This window comes from Toxotes jaculatrix, chromosome 13, assembly GCF_017976425.1.
Source record: "Toxotes jaculatrix isolate fToxJac2 chromosome 13, fToxJac2.pri, whole genome shotgun sequence".
NCBI classification, from domain to species: Eukaryota; Metazoa; Chordata; class Actinopteri; family Toxotidae; genus Toxotes; species Toxotes jaculatrix.
Genome location: NC_054406.1, coordinates 897,913 through 921,010, shown reverse-complemented (window position 1 = coordinate 921,010; position 23,098 = coordinate 897,913). Strand labels below are relative to the sequence as shown.

At 44.6% G+C, this 23,098-nt stretch overlaps 3 protein-coding genes across 4 annotated transcripts; 1 reads left to right on the top strand and 2 right to left on the bottom strand.

The window, feature by feature from the left end:
* Positions 1 to 53: 53 nt before the first annotated feature.
* rps18 (ribosomal protein S18) lies at positions 54 to 3,801 on the top strand. The gene is made up of 6 exons (XM_041052822.1): positions 54 to 113; positions 924 to 1,022; positions 1,239 to 1,325; positions 2,018 to 2,119; positions 3,092 to 3,183; positions 3,680 to 3,801. The coding sequence occupies exons 1-6, from the start codon at positions 111 to 113 to the stop codon at positions 3,753 to 3,755; spliced, it is 459 nt and encodes a 152-aa protein (XP_040908756.1). The 5' UTR covers positions 54 to 110; the 3' UTR covers positions 3,756 to 3,801.
* Positions 3,802 to 5,003: 1,202 nt separating this feature from the next.
* On the bottom strand, positions 5,004 to 10,035 carry LOC121191597 (E3 ubiquitin-protein ligase RING2-A-like). 2 transcript variants are annotated; one of them, XM_041052815.1, is made up of 7 exons: positions 9,764 to 10,035; positions 8,662 to 8,763; positions 8,131 to 8,291; positions 7,541 to 7,765; positions 6,853 to 7,173; positions 6,313 to 6,556; positions 5,004 to 5,685 (listed from the first exon to the last, which is right to left on the bottom strand). In XM_041052815.1, the coding sequence occupies exons 2-7, from the start codon at positions 8,737 to 8,739 to the stop codon at positions 5,527 to 5,529; spliced, it is 1,188 nt and encodes a 395-aa protein (XP_040908749.1). In that variant the 5' UTR covers positions 8,740 to 8,763; positions 9,764 to 10,035; the 3' UTR covers positions 5,004 to 5,526. The 2 variants fall into 2 exon arrangements, with proteins under 2 accessions (XP_040908749.1, XP_040908751.1); XM_041052817.1 differs by having other exon boundaries at positions 7,550 to 7,765.
* A 1,287-nt stretch (positions 10,036 to 11,322) lies between these two features.
* On the bottom strand, positions 11,323 to 17,290 carry LOC121191593 (ice-structuring glycoprotein-like). The gene is made up of 3 exons (XM_041052807.1): positions 17,208 to 17,290; positions 16,189 to 16,267; positions 11,323 to 16,095 (listed from the first exon to the last, which is right to left on the bottom strand). The coding sequence occupies exons 2-3, from the start codon at positions 16,226 to 16,228 to the stop codon at positions 11,639 to 11,641; spliced, it is 4,497 nt and encodes a 1,498-aa protein (XP_040908741.1). The 5' UTR covers positions 16,229 to 16,267; positions 17,208 to 17,290; the 3' UTR covers positions 11,323 to 11,638.
* Between the last annotated feature and the right edge of the window lie 5,808 nt (positions 17,291 to 23,098).

Here is a 23,098-nt window from a genome sequence, read left to right as displayed (position 1 = left end):
CAACTATGTAGTCCGACAGATTAGGAGTGACGGACTGACTTCCGTTCGCGCATGGCCAAACTCTCGCGAGATTGTTACGGCTTCCTCTTCGCACGGAACCTACTTCCAAGATGGTGAGTACTTTTTCTGTGAACCTGTAATAGTTTTGAAATCCGTCGTCATCCTGCCTTAATTTTCACTCGTTCATCACTTTTAGAGCTATGGCGAATGTTATATATCTTGTGTGAGTGGAGGGCTGTAGAATTGTTGGTGTGTTGGTGGCAGGATGGACGTATATTTACAGAGTTTAGTGTCAGCGCTGAGGAGCGGGCTACGGACTGATTGCAGCGAGTGATTCTGTTAAATTTCTCTTTTCTTTCCGTGGGATCAGCTCACGCATTCTCTTTTAAGTCTCGGTTTAAAGCAGGGCCGTTACCGGACATTGTTCTTTATGTTACCGGTGGTGCTTGCAAGCTTTTATCGCGCGTTTTAATGAAGGCGGTTAGCCGGGAAAGCTAACCGGCTAAGCCGTGAATGGTTCCAGCATGTTGCTCTTCCTAAGTGGCTGCTACACCAGTGTAAATGCGCGGTAACGTGGGTTCATTCAGGAGCTGGGTCGCCGTAGTTTGCATTGTATTTCACGGGGCAACAGGATCTACACACTTTTCTCAGGCCCCGATTGGTTTAAAGTAGAACGGACGCTCCTTCCTTCCTCTCTTGGCTTTTCAGTACATACAAGTGTCTGTTCCGTGGCCAAAGTGTGTTTATTGTTTTCTACATTCTTAAACCGAAGCGTGGTGCATGTGCCCACAATCGTCGTTCAGTCTAAAGGCAACTAAAGTGCCACCAGTACTGATCCAGCAGCTCCAGGCTGATACCTGACAGTGATCAACAGCAGCAGTGGACTCACTCATCCCTGATTACATGTGGGTTTTTTTTTTCAGTCTCTGGTCATCCCTGAGAAGTTCCAGCACATTCTTCGTGTTCTCAACACGAACATCGATGGTAGGAGGAAGATCGCCTTCGCCATCACTGCCATCAAGGTAAACTTGTCTCTGAAATATGATGGGATTTGTGTGATGGTTTCACTGCTTAGGTCTAAGACTGGACTTAACAGGTGTTTTCCTGGTTTTTAGTCGTAGAATCTTATTTATCTGTGGTTTTTTTTTTTAAGTTTACACATCACGTATTCACCAAGGTGTCATTCTGACTGTTGATGTGTGTAACAGTGAAGCTGATATCTCTCTCTCTTGTCGCAGGGTGTTGGCAGACGTTACGCACATGTCGTCCTGAGGAAGGCCGACATCGACCTCAACAAGAGGGCCGGAGAGCTGACTGAGGAGGAGGTGAGGAAAACCAGGAGTCCGCAGGTTTCACACCAACTACAACCCCACAGACAACTGATGTGGACGTGCACTGATTGACACGTTTCACAGATCAGAGCAAATCTAAGCAACAGCAAAGATCCACTTGGATTGACCTTAGTATCAGGAAAGTGGTGTCTATCTCACCTGGACTGGGCATCATTTGGTTTCATCTTCATTGTAAAGGTGCAGGTGCTGCTTGAGTTGCTTTTGCACGCCTGTATGAAGAGCTGTTAAACTGAACAGGGCGAACACTGTTAGTGCTCACTGCAGTAAGAGTTGCCGTCTTTTTTCCATGTGGCGTCAGAATGAACAAACCATTCTCAGCTCATATTTCTGGAGCTTAAAGCCTCCAAACTCAGCATCAGTCGCAGAGATTATTTGTCACCGCACCTGTGAAAGTCCGTCACTACAGTATGTGTTCATGTGTCGATGCTTAGGACTTCTAAGTTTTTCATACATAGCTGGTTGATTATCTTTGAGAGAACCTGACGCTGGTCTCTGCGACCTGAATGTGTGCTGATACACGAGGCGTACAAACTGGAGCGACACCGTGTGTTTCCTGTTCCTGTGGGATTTATCTGCTGTGACCAGATTGTGCTTCCAGTTTGTAATATATTCACTTTGTCTTGAAGTAACGGCTGTGTGTGTTTGTTTGTTTGTTTGTCTGTCAGGTTGAGCGGGTGGTGACCATCATGCAGAACCCTCGCCAGTACAAAATCCCTGACTGGTTCCTCAACAGGCAGAAAGACGTCAAGGATGGAAAATACAGCCAGGTAGGTGATGATCTGTCCAATGTGTCCTCTGACCCGAGGACACTTGTCTCCGGGCTTCTGTTCAGATCAGGGTCAGAATAATGTAAAATTATATCCACTAAATCTTTTTCAGGACATCAGATTAAATGTAAAGTGTTGATTTGTAATGAGCAGACTTTACTACACGTTCACTGCAGTGACTGAAGAGTACAGCACACAGGTGACTGGGCCGAGTCAGGTATCAGTCACTGCGTGTTGATCGACCTGTGGGGAAACCAAACCAAGCAATCACGAGCCATCAAAGACAATATGAACCACTGAGTCTGATGAAAAACCGCTCACACTGACGACGAAGGCTTTCACTTTGCGTTTGTGCGACAGTGTGTGCGGCAGCCACACGCCTTCTTCCTGCTGATTTTGGCAGAGAGACAGTTTTATTGTAGCTGCTTAATGAGCTTGAAGAATTTATTGTGATTATTTGTTACTCAGGCATGTTGTGTTACCGGTTAGTAAAGTGTTAAATTAACACTCAGGCTGTTAATAAGAAGCAGCAGCGCTGAGAGATGGAATGTGTTTTCCAGAGCGTGCGTGCAGATGAATGTCAGTGCTCGTAAACTGAGACAGAAAAATAAACAACACTTTATTCTTACTAATGACAGCTGCTTTCCTCCAGGTCAGTTCAACCGTCATGTTATTTTTATTAGTGTACAATAAAACATTGTGTAGTCAGTCTTAGATAAACAGCATCTTCCTGTTACATGAAGAAAATCATAGTTACACGATATTCAGCTGAAATCAGTGGATGAGCAACAATAAATGTGAGTGCAGGAAGACCAAGGTAGGTTTGCTGTGTTTTAGAAACAACGTCAGTTTGACAGAATGTGTCCAGCAGAGCACTGAGAAGTGTATTTCATGCTGTAACGTGTCCTGATTATTATGTCTAAGCACCACACAGGTGCAAACACTGCGCTGACATCGTGTTGTGTATTTCAGGTTCTCGCCAACGGCCTGGACAACAAACTGAGAGAAGATCTGGAGAGGCTGAAGAAGATCAGGGCTCACCGTGGTCTCAGGCACTTCTGGGGGTAAGAGATCTGATCCAGTCTGCAGTCAGTTTATCTGTGGAGATCTGAGAGGCAGTGAAGCTGCTCAGAGCCCTGAGCTGAGAGCCTGTCCTGGAAAAACTTGAAACAAGCAGCTTCACTTGGTTAAAGCTGGAGCCAATGACAGAAAATGATCTTTATACTATTTTAATAATCGTTTCAAGTTGTTAAACTAAGTTTACCTGTTCCATCTTCTCCTCTATCAATGTTCTCTGAAGTGAATAGTTTTTGACTGTTATTACAAAACGACGAATCTGAATCGTGATGGATGTTTTTCATCCTCTGACTTTTTAAAGTCAAAAAGAGAAATTGGCTCATAATCAAAACTAAAAATAATCACCAGTAACTTCTCAGATAATTTGAGTTGAGCTCCCAGTTTCGTGCTTGTAGCCTCTGCTGTGTGCTGGAACCAGTACATGTACATACGTGTTCATACATGTGACTCGTGTTAACTCTTTATCCCGTCTCTTCTTCACAGTCTGCGTGTCCGTGGTCAGCACACCAAGACCACCGGCCGTCGTGGTCGCACTGTCGGTGTGTCCAAGAAGAAGTAAACTCCCCTGCTTCCCTTTGTTCCAATAAAACACCACAGTTCACAAACTCTCTGTCCTGGTCTGCTGTCTCACCTGTCGGGGTTCAGGTCTGGGGTCAGGACACTGGTGCAGGGGTTGGGGTGGAGGTTTTTGCATCTTGGTTTCTTGGGCGTATTATTTTCATGCAGTTTTGTTGTTATACTGATTTAAAATGTGACATGTAGTTGGGAGGCTCTCAACAAAAGGCTGACACAGTTTATTATGACGGAGTTGGAAAAGGCTAAGTGCTGCGGTTAATAAATACTTGCTTATTACGTTTGAGTTTTTAAATGAAGTAGAAGAGAACAGTTGATAAACAGACGTCAGTCTCCGTCCCAGAGGAAGGTTTCTGGGAAAAGAGCTGTGAAATACAGATTCATGTATTTAAAACAAATCGCCCACATTCACATCAAACATCTGATCGTTACTTCAGTTTATTGCGTTGCATTGCGGACAGAAGGATACAGGTGTACAAGTATGCAACGGAGCAAAAAGGAAATATTGCGTTCTTCTTAATATACAAATATTCCATTAAAAACGAGGTAAGGTAGGAAATGATATGGCTGCAGGAAATATAAAGTGCGTAAAGACAAGAAGTGGAGCAGAAAGAGAACTCGGGTTAAACCTCAACTAAGGCTTATGGCTTTTTCACAGAATCATGCAAATTAATCAACCAAAAATATTTCACAGGAAAAAACTGGGGATGTACTAAATCTCTGGGCAGGTGAGCAACAGGAGGTACGCTGGGTGTTACAGCTACATTTTTTAAGGTGGACAGTGAGGAAACAGGAAAAGTTTTAAGGAACTTGCACACGTCTCAGTGCCTCAGCGTTAGAAAGGAAATGCAAAAGCAAAACCAGCAAAGGACCTGCATGTGTCCTCTCGGTCACCCTGTCTTCCCACAGTGCATGCTGGGATAGGTTCAGCCCTGGACAGGATGAGCAGCTAAAAAGGAACAGCTAAGGTTCATTAAACCCTGTTTCAGCTGAGTCGAACTAAACGACCCCGTCAGACAGAAAGCAGCAAAGAGCTTCAGTCACTTTCTCAGAAATTCTACACAGATTTCATAAATTCAGAATAGATTCAGTCAGACATTAAATTCAGGTTAAATCATAACTTATCACTTCACACATCTCTTCTCCCAGTATTATTATTATAATGGTCTTTACATTAAGCTCTCGTCCTCATCGGCACAAAAACTGACTGCGATGCTGCAAAAACAGTATCTGAAATTTGAGTTGGGAGAAATAATAAAACTTGTTAATTTTGAGAAAAGTAAGAAGTGGACAAAAAAAATCCCATTTAGATTCAGAACTGAAACACATTTATCTTTTTTTTGGTAAACGAGTCTGTTCGTTAATTATTCTATATTCAATAATAAGATCCAGATGATGGAAAACAGGCGAACAAGTAGCAGATGTTTCATATCAGGAGGAAAAAAGAAAAGTGGTCCCACTCATCTCCAGGTCCATCAGCCACAGTGACATCTCCTCCGTAAACCGTCAGAAAACAACCAGCCTGTTCACCAGAGCAGCCTCCGCATAAGGAAACAAAAACATTACCAGCTGTTATTTAGTGGTTTGGTTATTTTCTTCTTGGTAAATCCAGCTGCAAAAATCAGGTCTCAGGTCAGATTCAGTTTACAGATGAAATCAAATGAAGTTGATAATGTGAAAACTGGCAGCTGAACTTCCATCTTCAAAAAGAAGGTGTGGTTAAATGGAAGGAGAGAAAAGCAGCTCCCTGCCCGTCCTCACCCCTCCCTCTGTGGGGGAGGAGACTTCTGTTGGGGTTGCTGCTGTGGCTGTGGCTGCTGTTGGTCCTTGGTGGGGGCGTAGTAAAGCTCCAACGGCTTCCTGACCTTCCAGTATTTTTCATTGACCAGCTCCAGGGTCAGAGAGCCATTCAGCGTCTGAGAGGAAGAGTGAGGGATGTTTTAGTGAAGGAAGAGACGATGTCAGACTTCACTGCTACAGCTTTCTAACTCAGACACTTCGCTTATGAAACTTGTCTGCGTGCTCAGGGTTTTCCTGAGGAACATGACTAACAACACAGTGACGATTTAGCTATTTTATAAGGTGTGAAGTTTGGTGCAGATGTGAGAAACTTTGGCAGTAAACAGGTGATATATATATAGATACAGATCTCTCTCTCTCATATATATGTGTGTGTGTATGTATGAGTTTTCTTTCAGAATTAGAGTTGAGAATTATAAGCTAAAACCCTTTTGCAGGTTCAGATTCGGTCTCATTGCTCCACAGACAGAAACTGCATCGTTCAGGTTTGATTGATTAAAGGAACAGTTCATATTTTGGGAAATGTGCTTGTTCCTGCTGAGAGTTCAAAGAGGAGCTTACCACCAGTCTTGTATCTGTCTGCTAAATTTAAAGCTTCAGTGCATTTCCCAAAATGTTGCACTATTCCTTTAACCTTTGAGCAGGCCTCAGCCTGTGATTGGCTGACTGTTCTGTCTCAGTTAGCTGCTGCAGGTGTTTTAATGTTGCTCTGAGCAGGTGAACGTGTCGGTTCTGCTACTCACAGAGAACTGTCCTCCCCTGGTCATGATGTAGATGGTGTACTGTTTCTCACTGATGTTGCTCAGACTCGACCCCTCTCCGCCTCCTGCCGCTCTTCCAGCTTCTCCTCCCTCCTCTGCTCCGCCTCCCTCCTCCTTTCCTCTGGCCTCGGCCTCCCCGTTGGTCCGCCTGTCCTCCAGAGCGATGCGCAGAGCGAGGTATTTGGACAGATGGTCCACTGTAGCATTGGCTGTCGTCTTCACATATCTGTGAACAGAGAAATGCGATTAGATGAAGGAGTATTTCCTCACTCACAGATGATCCTGATTTCAGGGACAAAGTCACGTTTAGTTCTTTGTACAAATTTACTGTTCATCTTCTCTAAATTTGTTTAAATGCATGTAAAAAGCTTCTGTTTCCACTCAGTGAAGGGTTTAATGCTAAGTGCTCTCAATCAGTCAGGTCTCTGAAAAATGAAAATACAGTTTGTTCTTCGTGTCACAATGTTTAGAAAAAATACACAAAATGAAAACAAAGCACTCAAACCCGTGGTCCAGCCTCACCTGGTCTGGTTGTAGTCCTGGGCGTGGACCAGCTGTGGGTGTGGTCTGAACACCAGCTCGATCTCTGAGGCCGGCCCCTCTTTATGGCGTCTCAGCGGAGGCGTCGGGCTCCCGCTGTCCGCCTCGGGCCCCGAGCCGTCGTCTGAGACTCGAGGCCTCTTGCGGCTCGGCCCGGCCTCTGAGGGGGTCTGACTGCAGGGGTGGGGGGTGTGTGAGGGGGCAGAGTCATGGGACAGGTGCGATCGCGCATCGCCGTTGTCCTCTCCGCCGCTGAAGGTGGTGTTGTCACTTTCCTGAGTCAGCTTCTTCACCCGGTGGCTCCTGCAGGGCCGAAGCAAACACACGGGACCAGCAGTCCTGCTGTTAGTATTGTACTACACAGACTACATGGAGCTTTAGCAGAGAAGGTTTTGTTTGTCAGCATGAGATACGTTAATATACAAGTTAATTTTCCATGAAATGTCTCATCAACAACACTGAAATATTCTGGTGTTCAGATGATCAAAAACTGGAACAGTTGTTTGATTTTGATGTTTAAGTTTATTCATTTTCATAAGTCTGTAAGAGAAGGTTTCACTCTGTCAAAGTCTCAAGGTAATCATACGTGATCACATCACACACACTGGCAGAAGAGTGAGCTTATGAAACTGATCTGTACTTGACCCCGTCTCCCCATTTTGTCCCCCACCTCTCGGACCTGTAGCGGGCCTGCTGGCGGAGCCCCTCCTCGATGCTGGAGCTCAGCGCCTCCTTGTTGTGCAGCCTGTTGAGTCGGTCCAGGACCCGGCGCTGGTGGGCCTCGTACTCGTCACGGCTCGGGTAGATCTTTGAGATCAGCGCATCGAAGTTTGAGTCTCTGCGCAGCGAACGCCTGGAAACCAGCTTCTTCCTGCAGGTCGGACACTCTTTGTTCCTGAGGAGGGAGGAGTTTGAGACGGTGGTGTGTTCTGAACACGTTGTTCTGTCTAAAGCAGCTTTTTACCACCATCATGGTATCTAAGCTGTACTTTCACCACATGGTCGTGGTCTTATTAGATACCAGACGCTGAACAAGTCAATTAGCCAACAGAAAGTGACTCAGCAACTATTTTGAAAACCTAATAATAGTTTGTCGTTTTTCAAACAAAAACACCAAATGTTCTCTACATGTGACAGTGAATTGGTTGGATAAAATAAGCACTGTGAAGACGTCACCTTGGTCGTTTTACATTTTGTTGACTAACAGCTAATTCAAACAACCAACCACACGACGCTGAGTTGCTGCCGCATCGTTCTCACCCTGATCGCAGCGCGGTGACGATGCAGTCGGAGCAGAAGCGGTGCAGACACTCTTTGGTGGTCATGGTGTTCTTCAACATGTCCAGACAGATGGGACACATCAGCTCGCTGTGCAGAGAGCGAGGAGACACCGCCACCTCCGTCCCGTCCATGATCGCTTCCTGGACACACAGGTAAACAAAACATTTATATGATCATACCTGTGAGGACAGCTGTCCCTGTGCACTCTAAGTTTTATTGCAGTGTTTTATTGGTCTAATGTTCTTTTAAATCCTTTTCTCTGTCTTTTCATATTGTTGTGTTTCTCTTTTATTTCTTGTTTTCTCAGTGTCTTTTGTAAAACGCTCTGTTGCTTTGCCTTTGAACAGATTCCAGAGAAATGTTTCTCATGTTGACTATTACAGAGCTTTTACTTAAAGAACCATATTAGTTCTAAAAAGAGCATGCGCGCGCACACACACACACACGCACACACGCACACACACACACACACACACACACACACACACACACACACACACACGTGTTTACCTGAGGACTCCTGTGCAGCTCGTACAGACTCAGCTCCCAGGTCTTACTGGGAGTCTGGATGTTTACTGGAGCTGCCATGGCTGCTGTTTCCCACAATCCTCCCTGGACAGAGACAGAGAGAACAAACACCGATGTAAACTGTAAATCTCGGCCTCATCTAGACTCCACTCATGACCTCAGTGTTTTGGTGGAATCTATTTACCTCCCTTTGCTATTCTAGTGAGATAACGGTGTTGGTCCGAAACAGAGAGTGGCACGAGTTCTGAGCAGTTCGACCAAAAAGACTTCACTGATAAATAAAAACTATAAATGCCACTATTTTTTTAATAAACCCAATCCTTCCAGCATCACACACACTGCTTCCAAAATCACCTGCCTCCCCGCACACAACAGAGCCGTCACACACCTGCCTCTTTACAGCTAATGACACTGATGCATCACATATGTTTATATTTACTCATTAGACACTTTTATCCAAAGGGAATCACGAGTGAGACAACTCAGGATTCTGTGTCTTGCCCAAAGACACTTCTGCAATGCTCTTTGTGTGTTTTTGGTAATTTTACATCTATTTTATCTCTCGTACTTGTTTTATGTCTCTTTGTAATCACCTGATTGGTCATTCGGGGTTCACAGGTAATTTCTGCCTACAGATGAACCCCTGCTTTAAGGGCCAGCCAACTAAACTCAGTGCAGTTTGTCTCTAAAATGACTGTGGTGTTTCTCCACACAGGTAAAAAAAAAAAAACAGTTTAGGAAAAAGAAGTGGCACTATTCTAAAAGTAAGCAACTACACACACATCACAGCAACACAATAAGTTGGTTGGGTGATGGTAGTGGCTCTGTGAAGGGAGAATCACTGTTTACTGTGATAAAAACGCTAGATTCCAAGTTGCGTCCCGTTAACACACTGAACTGCAACGTTACAACTTCCTCCAGGAACTAAACAGTGATTCTATACCACGATTTAAACCAATAAAAGAAGTTTGTAAAGTTTCACTCACCTGAGGATTTGTCGAATAAAAAGCCTAATCGTGTTATTCCTCAATGAGGACGTGAAAGTGGAGAGTAGGAAAAGCAGGAATTCAGAGTATAAACTCACCTGACGTTTAACTGATGGACAGCTGACCGGAGGAGACACGACCCCCTCCCGGTGCACAAACACACACAACCGCCAAAAAAACTCCTCAATAAACCGCTCCAACACCGCACAGTGGCGCTTATTTCCTGCCTCAGTCTTCACACTGTCGGCGGGCCGGTTTACAGTCCAGGCCGAGGCTCATTCGAAGAGTAAAAAGACAAGAAAAGATCAAGAACGCAACATTTTCCGAGACCCACCAGCTAGCTAACGTTAGCTATGGCCATCTTTCTTTTTCTTCTTCGTCTCCCCGGAACGTATCGCTCGCTGCCTGGCTACTGCTCGGCTGCCGCAGCGCTCCCCTAGCGGCTACACTGAGTATTGCAACAGCAATGCACGCACTTACTAATGACATTTTCTACCATAGAATAGAACAGAATAGAATAGACTTCATTGTCATTACACAGTCAAGTGCAACGAAAATACGGTACAGACTAGAGTCATGGTTATAGGTCATAGTTATTCACTGGGCTGATAGCAGGGGCTGCCCATTGGGCTCATTAGCACCTGAGGGGATGACATGGTTGGTCAGTGAAACTATGGATCAGGTGAGTTGTTAGAATCACATGAGCCCAGATATGGATGGGTTAGTCGCCCGGGGAGGGATCTCAGGACTGCGTTATAGGTGGGTGACAAACGGTGTCTTAAACCACCCCCTCTGTTTCCATTCCAGACAATTTCATCCTTATTTATATATTTAAAATTATAAATATAATAGATATTTGTTTATTTCCCATGTTAATTATTTCCAGAGATTTAAAGATAGCACACAAATACAATTAACTTTAAAATCCACTTAAATCCACTGCTGCTCCACCTGCTATGAGCTAAGCTAACTGGATGTGGATATGTACACCGTTTAGCCACAGGCCACAACACAGTCAAAGTGTCTTTGGTTAGTTATTATCAAGGAATGATATCTGGAATGTACTAATTGGTTGTTATTTTAATCTAAAGTACAAGCTTTGGCTGACCAGGCACCACGCCTCACATTGTGTTACTGTTTTCATTTAACCAGCTCAGAGGAATGTGTTGGAATGAGCCAGAACAGTGTCAGAGCGCTGCTGCAAATCATTTTCATTTATCTGAAACTGTGATTTATCCACAGCTACAGAAACCAAAGATGTTTCACAGGCAGTCATTCAAAGAGTTAGCATTGTGTGCTCTCAGTTACCAGCTTAGGAACACGGAGCTAAAAACGAATGCAGTGTGTTGCACTGTATTATACTCAGTGGTGGAAGAAGCACTCGCATCATTTACTTCAGTGAAAGCAGCAAATCTACAATGTAAAAATACATGTAAAAGTCCTGCAGCCAAAGTTTATGAGCTTTTGTTATTTTTATATCAACTTTAGTAGATTATTTAAATTTTATTTTATATTTTTATTTATTTTTATCTTGTTTAAAAAGGGTTCATGTTAAAATAAATGTAACAGCCATGTAGTCGTACGTGGATAAACCTCGTTGGGTTGGACGTGGTCAGACTGAGAACAGAATGAGGCAAAATGCAGTTATAGTTCATTTATTGATTAGGTTTTCACATTCGCAATTGAAAATACAATCAATTACAGATATCATAAAATATATAATCAGTTTCCTTCAATAGTAACACACACACACACAGGATGAGTACAATAACTTGTCTTTAATCTAGAGATCACTTCCTGTTGGACATGTGATCCACAGTCTAATGGCACACAATAAATATGAGAATAAATAGAATTATTTACACATATTTAAAAGGTTAAATATTTGTTTTCATGATTTTGACATACACATAATAAATTAGAAAAGTGAGATAATAAAATGCTGAATATATCTTTACACTCTACAGCTCCAGTTAGAGAAGCACGGCTGCTGTGACAGCCACTGCCACACAAACGAGGCTCATTTTGTTGTTCACTGCAGCTGCTGTTGTTGCTTGGTTGTTTCCAACTCCGGCTCCCGCTCCGGCTCCCGCTCCGGCTTCGGCTTCAGCTCCAACTCCAGCTCCTGCTGCTGTTGTTGCTGTTGCTGCTGTTATGTTGCCAGAGGAAGTTCTTGCCACTGCTGCTTCAGCTGCTGTTGCTGCTGCTAAAGCGGACACTGCAGCCACCTGCGCTGTTGATGCTATTACTGCTTCTAATTCTGCTGCACTTTGTGCTGTTGTTGTTGATGCTGCCTCCACTGCTGCCTCCATTGCTGTAGTTGCTGCTATTCCTGTTGCTTGTGCCATCTGTGCCACTGCTTGTGCGTCTGCTATCGATGCACGCTTTGCTTCTGTTGACCCTGTGGCGTCTGATAATAGGTCCTGTAATTGCTCTGCTGCTTGTGCTGCTTGTGCAGCCACTGCTTTGGCAGCTTCTGCGGATGCTAGCACTGTTTCTGGTGTTGCTTTTGTAGATGCTGCCGTTGTTGCTGCTGTTGCTGCTTTTTGTGCTGCTTTGGCTGATTTTAATGCTGATGCTGCTATCTGTGCTGCTTGTAGTGCTTCTGATGCTGGTGATGTGGTTAACGCTGCTTGTGTTGCTGCTTTCGCCGCTGTATCTGCTGCTTCAGCTGCTTTTCTTGCTGCATCTGCTGCCGTGTCCACTGTTGTTGCCCCTGTTGCAACTAATATGGCTGCTCTCGCAGCTAGTTTTGAATATTTAGCTGCATTTTGTGCTGCGGCGGATGCTGCTGGTCCAGCAGCTGTAGCTGCTGCTGAGGCAGCGGCTGCTGCAGCTGCTGCTGCTGCAGTCGACCCTACTACTGCTGCCTTCTGGGCTTCAGCTGCTCCTGTAACAGGAGAAGAACCAGCAGCTACTGCTGTGGACGTGTTTTCCTCTGGCAATGCTGCGTTGTTGTTTGGTGCCTGACTTATGAAACTGGTGGATGTTGGGGTTAAGTTTGCTGCTGTCCCTTGAGACGCCGTTGGCAGAACAGCTTCTGCTGCGTTTGCTGCTGCAGTTGCAGCTCTTACTGCTGCTCTTACTGTTGACTTCAGTATTTCTGTGTTGCTTGCTCTTTCAGCTTCTGCCACTGCTTCTGCTGTAATTGCTGTTGCTTCCGCCATATCTGCCACTGTCTGTGCTGATGCTATTGCTGAACGTGTAACCTCTGTCAATCCTGCTGCTTCTTCTGCTGTGACCGCTGATAACGCTTCTAATGCTCCTTCTGCTGCTTCTGCCACAGTCTTTGCGACTTCTGCAGTTGCTGTAATGGCCTCTGGTGTTGCTGTGCCTGAAGCTGCCTTTGTTGCTGCTATTGCTGCTTTCCTTGCTGCCAGTGAAGCTTTTGATGATGCCTCTGCTATCTTTGCTGCTATATCTGCTGTTGATGCTGGTGCTGCTGATGCTGCTTGTATCGCTGCTAGTGCAGCTGCTTCTGCAGCTTCTGCAGCTTTGGTCGCAGCTCTTGCTGCCAGTGTTGCTGGTGCTTGTCCTTCTGCAACTAATGTGGCAGCTCTTGCTGCTACTTGTGCAGCCTTTACTGCAGTTTCTACTTCTTTAGACGTTGTTGCTCCAGCTGCTGCTGCTGTTGAGGCTGCTATTGCTGTTGCCGCTGCTGCTGCTGCTGTGGATGTCGTCACAGATGCAGTTTGTCCTTGTGTGGCTGGAGGTGGTGCTGTTGTCGGTGCATCATTAGTTGATAGCACTGTGGATGTACTGACACCTGCATTTGGGAGTGCATTTTCTGCTGCCGTTGCTGCTGCCGCTGCGCTTTTTGCTGCTGCCTGTGCTGCTGCGACCATCAGAGCTGCAGTGCCCTCTGTCGCTGTTCCAGTTGCTGCTGATGCTGTCAGTGCTGTTGCTTCTGCCATTTCTGCCACTGCTTGTGCAGCTGATAATGATAAACGTGTCGCTGCTGCCGTGTGCCCGCTGGCAGACGATAATTCTGTTTTTAATATTTCGGCAACATTTATTGCTCTTTCAGCCACTGTGTTTGCAGCTTCTTTGATGGCTGCCGTGTTACCAGAGGCTGCCATTGTTGCTGCTGTTGCTGCTTCTTCAGCAGCCTTCGCTGCTAAAGATGATGCATCAGCTAGTCGCCCAAGTGCTTCTGCTTTTGATGCTGGTGCTGCTCTTGCTTCCAGCGCTGCTGCCAATGCTGCTTCTTTGGCAGCTTCGGCAGCTTTTGTTGCTGCTGAAGCCGCCAATGTTGCTAGTTCTCCTCCTGTTGCCACTAATGTGGCAACTCTGGCTGCTTCTTTTGCAGCCTTTATTGCTTTTGCTGCAGCTGGGGAAATTGTTGCTCCAGCGGCTGTAGAAGTGGCTGCTGCTGCTGCTGCAGAGGCTGCCACCGCTGCTGCAGAGGCTGATGCTGCCTTCACTGTGATTGCTGCTGCTGTTGGTGCCAGTGTTATGGCGGGTGATGTGGTTGGTGCTGTTGTTGACTGTGTGGTTGTTGCTGTTGCTGCTGCTGCTCCTGCTGCTGCTGCTGCTGCTTCAGAGGCAGCACCTGCTGCATTTGCTGCATTTATTGCCTCTTTTGCTTTCTGTATGGATGCTGCTGCCTTTTCAGCTGCTGTCTCTCCTGATGTTGCTGCAACTGCTTCTGCAGCTGTTTCTGCCACCGTTGTAGCTCTCTTTGCGGCTTCTGCAGCCATTGCTGCCGTTGTCTGGGCTGCAACTATTGCTAATTTTATTGCGGCTGTTGTTCCCACTGGTGCTGCTTTAAGTGATGCTTTTAGAGCTTCTGCTGCTTCTTCTGCTTCTTCTGCTGCTATTTGTGCAGCTCTTGTAGCAGCTGCTGCAGTTTCTGCTGTTGTTTCTGCTGTTGCTGCTAATCTTGCTGCCGTTGCCGCTGCTTTTGCTGCTGCAGCAGCTTTTAGTGATGCCGAAAGCGTTTGCTGTGCTAGTGCCTTTGTCGCTGCCGGTGCTGCTGTTGCTGCTTCAATTGCTGCTGTAGCAGCTGCTGTAGCTGCATCTGCTGCATTTGCTGCTGCTTCTGCTGCCACTGATGGTGATGCTTTCCCCTCTGCCACTGCTGCGGCAGCAGCAGCAGCCGCTAGTGCAGCTACTGAGGCCTTTTTTGTAGCTGCAGATGTTCGTCCTGCAGTGGCTGTTGTTGTCGCTGCTGCTGCTGCTGCTACTGCTGATGCTGCAGCTGTTGCTGCTGTTGCTGCTGCCGTTGCTGCTGCCGTGGCTGTCGGTAGAGGTAGTGATGCAGATGTAGATGGTGATTTTCTTGTGGTTTCAGTTGTTGTTATTGTTGTTGTTGTTGTTGCTGTAGTTGTGGGCTGTTGAGGTGTTGCTCCAGCAAGGGCTGCTGCTGCTGCAGCTGCAGATGCTGCTGCTTTTCCTGCGGCTGCAGCTACTTTTGCTGCTGCTGTTGCTTCCTTGGCTGTTTCAGCTGCTTCTGTTGCCTTTTCAGCTGCTGTTTCTTCAGTGGTTGCTGTTGCAGCAGCAGCTGCGGCTTCAGCTGCTGCTTTTGCTTTAGCTACTTTTGCTGCAGCCGTTTCTGCTGCTGTTTGTGCTGCTAAAATTGATAATTTCATCATTGTTGTGTTTGTGTCTCCTCCAGTTGTTGGTTGTTTGGCTGCCATTAATGCCACCTGTACTGCTGCCAGAGCTCTTGCTGCAGCTGCAGCTGCCTCTGTTGCAGCTGCCGCGGCTTCCTTTGCGGTTTCTGCTGTTGCTGCAGATGCAGCCTTTGCTGCTGCCTCTGCTGCTTTATCTGCTGCAGCTGATGCGTCTGATGACGCCTCTGCTATTTTTCTTGCTATGTCTGCCGTTGACCCTGGTGCTGTTTCGGCTGCTCGTTTTGCTGCACTTGCTGCAGCTTTGGCTGCTGTGGCTGCTAACTCTGCCTGTTTGGCTGCCTCTGTTGGTGATAGTGATCCATTTAAGACTGCTGCAGAAGCTGTTGCTGCTTCCTGTGCAGCTGTGGTGGCAGCCTCTGCAGCTGCTGCCGCTGCTTCAGCTGCGGGCCCCGTAGTGCCTGCTGCTGCTGCCGCTGCTGTTGCCGCTGCCGTTGCTGCTATTGCTGCTGCCGCTGCTGTTGCTGCTGCCGTCGCGCTTGCTGTAGTTGCCGCTGGTGATGGTCCTGTTGTTGTTACTGCTATCATTGTTGATAAGGTTGTGGTTTTGGTCTGTTCTGGTGGTGTTGCTGTGGTATTTGTTGAGGCAGCTGTGGGTGATGATGGTAAAGCAGTGGTTGTTTCTGTGACCATAGGTTTTGGAGGCAGCGTGGTTGCTGTTGATTCAGCTGCAGTGGTTGTTGTTGTTGATTTGCTTGTTGTTGATCCTTGGGCACCTGCAGTGGTTGGAGCCGTTGCGCTCAGTCTCCGGGGGCACCTCAGTTTCAGGCTTCCCTCAGCCGGCTGACTGTTGGATGCTGGTTCCATTTCAGAGTTTGATCAGAATTCATTCATATATTTCAGATATAGTTCAGCTTTTCAATTAAAAACATATTGTATTTATTACTTACCAGTCAGGATAAGGACAAAGATGCAAGTCTTGAAAATCATTGTGACTGATTCTTCTCCAAAACTACATCTGATTGTCTCCTGAAAGAAAATGAAAAATAGTAGAAAGGCAAATGTTAGTGTCTACATGAATATAATTAATAATATAATTAATAAAATGCTTCCATGCTTTACACTGTTTGTGGATATACAGTGAAAATACAGGAGGGAACGAAGAGAGAAGTTGTGGTTTTGGTTCTCTGTTTTGTTCCCTGTGTAAAGTATTCAGCCGCGGTTCATGTGATGAAAAGAAACCTGATAATGTTTCCTCCCTTTTTCCTCTTGTACTAAATTGGCCCAAAGATTTACTCAGCGTAATAAAAAACTTGTAGAGCACATTTCATAATGTGTGAGCAGTTAAGAATTGATATCTTCTTGTTGCGGTGAGCAGCTGTGGTTTCTGTGGCGTAATCGTTCAAACTTTAAAACTACTCCTGCACAAAAGAGACGATACGGTCAGATACAGAATCCCACCGCTCTGCAGAGGCAGCTGTCGTTACAGGCCAGAGGAAGAGGAATTCATTTCTGAATTCATTCTATTCAACCGAATGTGTAACACGAACAGTTTAGGTTTATATAAAATGTGTAAAACCTCAGGAATGACAGTAAAGAAAAGCCATCTGCTTTTCACTGGCAGTCAAAGAATCCAAAGGTATTACATTTAGGAAATGAAATGAAGAACAGCAGTAAATCCTCACATCAGAGAACCACAAACAAAAATTGATTTTCTTAACAATTAATTTACAGTTAATCAAAAAGAGCAAATTTAAAGGAAAATCAAAGATTTGTGTGTTTCCTGCCTGGGAAATGAAACCTTTTACAAATTTACAAACTGGTTCATAAATAACACAAACACGACCTACTTCCACCAAGATGCACAAATTACAAAATAAACATTTAGAATGAGATTAAATCAAATTGTAAAATCATTTAAAAACATTTAACTCTAACTTTAATTATAAAAATTCAGAGAAATTCTCACTTGGATGATGCGGTGAATTCAGTGAAGCGATGATGTCTCTCCTCTTCTTTGACTTTGTCTTTGCTCGCTGTCTCCTGGTCTCCTTATATACGAAGATGCTGCGTCAGACGGAACAAACCTATTGACTAATAACACTGATCGTGGTGATAAACCTGACTTTTCCCACCCAGGTTAAGGTGTTGGCCACAGTGTTTCCTCCTCTGTTCACAGCAAACTAGTAGGATGCTGAATAGATGGATGATTAGTCTGTGTGATTAATAGAAATGTGAAACTTGTCGAGTGACATTTTGACCGTGCAACTAGTTATTAAGACATGAAGTGTTTACGTTAAGTTGGTAGCATTTTAGTTTCTAAGGAGCCCGTGTTAAAGTTTAGAACAGGATGTTTACATGACCTGAGTGTCCTCAGGTGAGAACATCCACCACCCAGATGTTTTCTGATCCTGTTCCAGGAGACGTAAAGACCCACCGTGCAAAAACCACCTAATGTACAAAATCCTCCCTGAAAGATCGCCTTAATGCAGCCAGTTAAGAAAATAAGTAAATAAAGTAAAAGAACTTTACTACAATGTATTAATAAGTAAAAAAAATAGTTGTACTTAAGTAAAAGTAAAAGTATTTGAAAACAAAGATGTTTCAGTCTCTTTTCTCTTCGTGTAATATGAAAGTGATATTGCAGCAGGAAAAGAAAATGTTGTCACACCAGCTGATTTCTGTGGAAAGATAAGAGATGAATGAGTTCATGTGAAAAACATCTTTTCAGTCACATCGCATCCTTTCAGAGGATGCTGCCACGTGAGCAGCAGTTTGTTTGTTTGCTTGCTTGTTTGTTTGTTTGTGTTTTTGTTTGTCCGTCCGTCCACTGGTGTTCCTGGAAATATGTTTCAGTGTGCTGTGTATAACTGTGCAGCCGCACCTCTGACAGACCCACATCTACCCGATCTGTCACAAAGGCAAAACCACATTGCTGAACCGTATCCAAGTCTCTCCAGGCTCCATGTGCGTTGCTGGGGTGAGTGTCACATAATTAAACACTTATCATATCAGTCATCGCTCATGTTCTAGGTGTGCGATACACACCTTCAACATGCAGTGAGGTGTGACAAGTGTAAACCTCCCTGTCTCTGCCCTTCCTAAGAACAGGGGCCAGATAAGAAGCATCAAGTTCTTACAATACAAACACTGCAAAATACTGAGATTTACTGCAGACGCCGTGCATCAACAGGAACCAAAACACTGTGCTGAGCACAAACGAAGCCAGGTCTGTGAAACACCGCGCTCATGAATCATGAAAAACATTTTTTCTGCAAGTTTATTTAAATGGAGAAGTTCTTCTGATGTAACTTAGACCTTAGAACTTCAGTTCTCTCCGGAGAACCTCAGACAAAGTCAGTGTACGATAAATGTAAATAAATTAAAAACGTGGCAAAGGTCGACCAGTAGCTGCTCCTCGTGTGCAGGGTGGTCACGTCCACCTGTCCCAGAAAGAATGCAGACAGTCAGGTGTAGCTGTGGACATGTGCTTCCACCCATTTTCACTTGTGTTTTGTGTCTTTTCTCTTTTGTCTTAAAACCCAATTTAAATGTGTCACTGATTCACAGGAAGCCGTTACCATCACTTGGAATGCTTTGATGTTTGCCTGTCCTGATTTCTACTCATTTTGAAACACAGGAAACCTCATCAGCCACCTGTGTGTGTCGGCATCGGAAAACCCGCCAAAGTGGCTCCTTTGCCCCCAAGACCCCAGAAACCCCAGGTTCACGGTCACTGTAAGTTGTTTTGTTCTGTTTGTGTTTGTTTATAACAGATTATTGATCAGCTCTCCTCACCTTCCATCTGGACGTTGACTGAGGGTCTGAGGACGCTGTTCAGACAGAATCCTAAAAATGAGGGTGATAAAATCAGCACTTTTTAAAGTGTGAGGGACGTATTGAGTCCCTGCTGTACGTCATCCTGAAATGAAGAAAGAGGTCCTGAGTTCCCCGACACATCCTGACCATAAACCAAACAGAAATCCTCTGATTCTTTATTGAATGAGCTCAGTTGTTGTGTTTATTTTATTTACATGTTCTGAATGAAGTTTCAGACCCTGCTCGTCACTGACAGGAAGGAAAACCTGGAGGCTAAGAGCTGATGCCTTCATTTAATTCATGTTCACTGTTAACCTGAACGTTGACTCAGTTTTTAAATTGTAAAACATAAAAAGACTGAAAAACCCATCACCTCATTTTGTTTGATCCTGTGTCAAAAGACCTAAACAAAAACAAACGAGTGGTTTAATGTGGCTCATCTCGATCAGAAAAAGGTTTCAGACAAAAATCATCTTGTTTCCTTTTTTTCAAAATTCTTTTGTATTTTTTAATTCTACGTCTCTCGTGATATTTTTTCCTTAAAATGTACCTGATGTGTGTTTGTGTAATCTGGGATGAACCAGGTCTTGGAGTCTGGATGATCTGGATGGCATGTCTCTGGCCTTCCTACAGCGCCACCTGGTGACCACATAAACTTATCACACATCCAGATGCATCACTGAACTCCAGTGATGTAGTTTTCGCAGCTGACACTAGATGTCACTAAAAGCCATGTTTTACTGAATGCACCTTTAATTGCAGACAGGTGAGCAGGTGAGCCGGAGGACTGTAAAACTGTTCAGATGTGGACTTTGCAAAAATGTTTTTTCTGAACAAAATGTGAAAAGTTCATTTCTAGGTTGAGAGGAAATTAAATACAACAGTATATTTTTATTTACAAAGTGGTATTCCTCATCAGTGTCAGTCAGTCCTTTATTTATTTAGATAAACACGTCAGCTGATGCCGTCAGCAGCACAGTCACTCCATGAACATCCACCTGTGTGCTGCAGGTTGAAGATGAAGTTCACAGGTCAGTTCTGCTCCAGTTAATAACACATGGTGTCTGACTTCTCCCTCAGTTACAGCAGAGTCACCCATTTACCCATGAACAGACGTGTTTGGGTCGTTGGTTGGGGGTCAGGCCTGCTTCGTATCTCATGATTGTCTGTGCAATGTGTGTTTTATGAAATTTGCTCTTTTTTTCCCTGTCATTTAAATGATAAATGGAAATGAGAATCTGCGGAGGAGGAACGATCCCTCTGAGCCATGTTCTGAACGGCTGAGTGGATCCTCTGCTCTTTTAATAACAGTAAAAGGAAGAAGTGAACCGACGCTGCTGAAAAACAACCTAAACACCAGCTGAGACTCGTTCAGATCCAGCGTGTTGGTATGAACCGAGGTTATTATTACACTCATGAAGTCAGCTGATCAGCCGGTGTAGATCTGTGATGTAACTGGATGATAAAGAAACAGCAAATCTCTGTCGGCAGATTCCCGCCGTTTTTCATTAATATGGTTTTATTCTGCTCTGACAACGTGTACACAACGTGTACATGAAGCACAGGAGAAAAACATACATGTGTTTCAGACTTTTTAGCTAAAGGTGACGTGGTTACCTGTAAATTTAAATCCACCTCAGACCTCAGACATTGACACTGTGTGATTTTGAGGCTGAAACTTGTTGAAAAACACGGTGAAATCTGCGATCAGAGCTGCAGTCAGAGCTCAGACGATGGAAACATGGAAATCATGATGGAAGTCTGAGAGTTCTGTTAGTTTCATGTGTTAGTGTGAGGAAGGTTCCGGTCTCCTCATCTGCTGCTTGATAATGGCTTTTAATGAACTGTTCGTTGTTTAGTTTAGTTGATCAACCAGAAAAAGTTGTCAGCAACTTTGGTAGTTCAGGTGAAAACAGATCACAGTGACGCGTGTGATTCATCCTGTGTGATGTGGACAGTGTGAAGGCGAAAAGGAAGAAATGTAGTCATGTTGCATTCACCTGATCATTATCAGTATATTTATATGAAGATGGGAAGTACCATGACCCACGCCTTCACTATCCTGTGGCTAGAAACAGACAACAAGCCTGCATTCACTGCTCATTTATATTTCTGTGTACTGGGTGTGTACAGGTGTGTTCTGGTCCCTGTGCATCATCGTTCAGTGATAGACCGCGGTGTCAGTCGTCATGTCAGGTATTTTTACCACCACAGCCAAAGAAAAAGAAAAGAAACACGTATGTTTCAGGATGTTTGATGTTTCTGTTCATGGACGGACAGCAGGTCTTTATCTGATCACTGAAGCAGCTGCTGCCGTCACAGCTGCTGACACAATAAAACAAACACACAATCTCGTCTTTGTGTAATATTTGGAGGTATTGAAACATTTCCCTGTAAAAACTGTTTTACCAGCACTGAACCCACAAAACCCCGTTCCTAACTTTGACTCAACGGGCGTCTGGGTTTTTTTTGTAATTCACCAAAGTATCTACAAGTTTCTCTACAAGTTCCGAGACCGTCGCATTTTTAAAGGTGTGGCACAAAAATGTGTGCGTTTTGTGGTGTTTCACAGGAAACACTACAACAGCAGCGCGTTCAGTTACTGCAGAGGACGCCAGTGGAACCCGCTCAGTGACGAGGACATCTGAAGTATGAATAGGTTGTCAGGTAACTGATGTGAAACTGAGCTTAGAAACATTATCATATGAGTTATTATGATTTGAAATGTGTTAATGAGTTTCTCATCTAACTGAATTCATTTATAAGTGATTCACCATAACTCAGTGCCTGTGTATTAATTGCATGAATATTTTTCTGATGCCTTTATTTTCATCTGTTTTCCATCTGCCACAGAGACAGAAAGGTTCGACAGGTGATGGGAATCACGTGATAACGACTTTGATGTGCTCCAGTTTTACAGACAGTAGCTGACTTAGCTACGTGGAAAACAGAATATTACAGACACACAGACATGAACGTGTGTCAGTGGCAGAACCTGCAAAGCAAAAGAAGATTTATGAGCCTCGGGAGTCCTGAGCCACCTCGTCACAAAGGCCCCAAACACGACAATTACAGTGTGACTGCTCCGAGCAGAGTCAGAATCTTCAGGCCATAGTTATGTTCATGTTCGCCTCCTGTTTGTCATTCACAGCTGGAAATATTAGAAATTTCTAGCATCTTTCAAATCCCCCACCTGGTGAAAAGAGCTACGTGAGCGAGCGTCAAAAAACTGGTTTCACAGGCAACATCACTGAGTGTAAAATCCAGTAACTGATCCACCGAGTTTCACTTAACACTGTTTGTTTTTACTGTATTTGGTTTCACTTGTTAACAAACTGATCAAAATGTGTAACAAGATCAAAATAAGATATTTGGAAGAGTCAGAGCGGGAAACTTTTTCCTGCTCTTTCCATTCGGCCGACGTTGTGTGAACGCTGGCTAACTAGTTCTCTGAAAACCCACTGTTACTGTTTAATCTGGGAGAGCTACAGTCGTTAACTCCAGCTAGCAGAGAGTGAGTGAAACACAGATGTGCAGTTGGACTGAAGTCATAAGAAAATTTGTTTGGCAAAAACAAAACGGACAGAAGACAACAGAGAACACTGTGTCTGTGTCCTGTCTGTGTTTGTCTGTGTACAGACTCAGAGTCAACAACAGGCTCTGTCCCAGCATCCACCACACCCAAACCTATTTCATATGAAGAGTCACATGTGAACCCCCCCACCACCTCCACCCCCCCCCCCACCACCAAAAAAAAAAAAGAAAAGAAAGAAACAACAGGAAAACACACAAACTCCAAATCCAGGTAATAGATCATGTTTGATTTATTTAACTTCCATGCCTGTTTCAGGTTACACAATCACTGAAGTCACCGATGGTGTCATTAACATAGGACACAAGACAGGAGTTCCCACACAGACCCAACCCCAGCTGACTCAGGATGAGCACGACAGCATGACAGACACACTTGCTGGTTTGGGAGGAACCCGTTACCAGAATGCCATCCAGCCCGTCAGCTGCATCCTTCACAGCTGCTTCCGA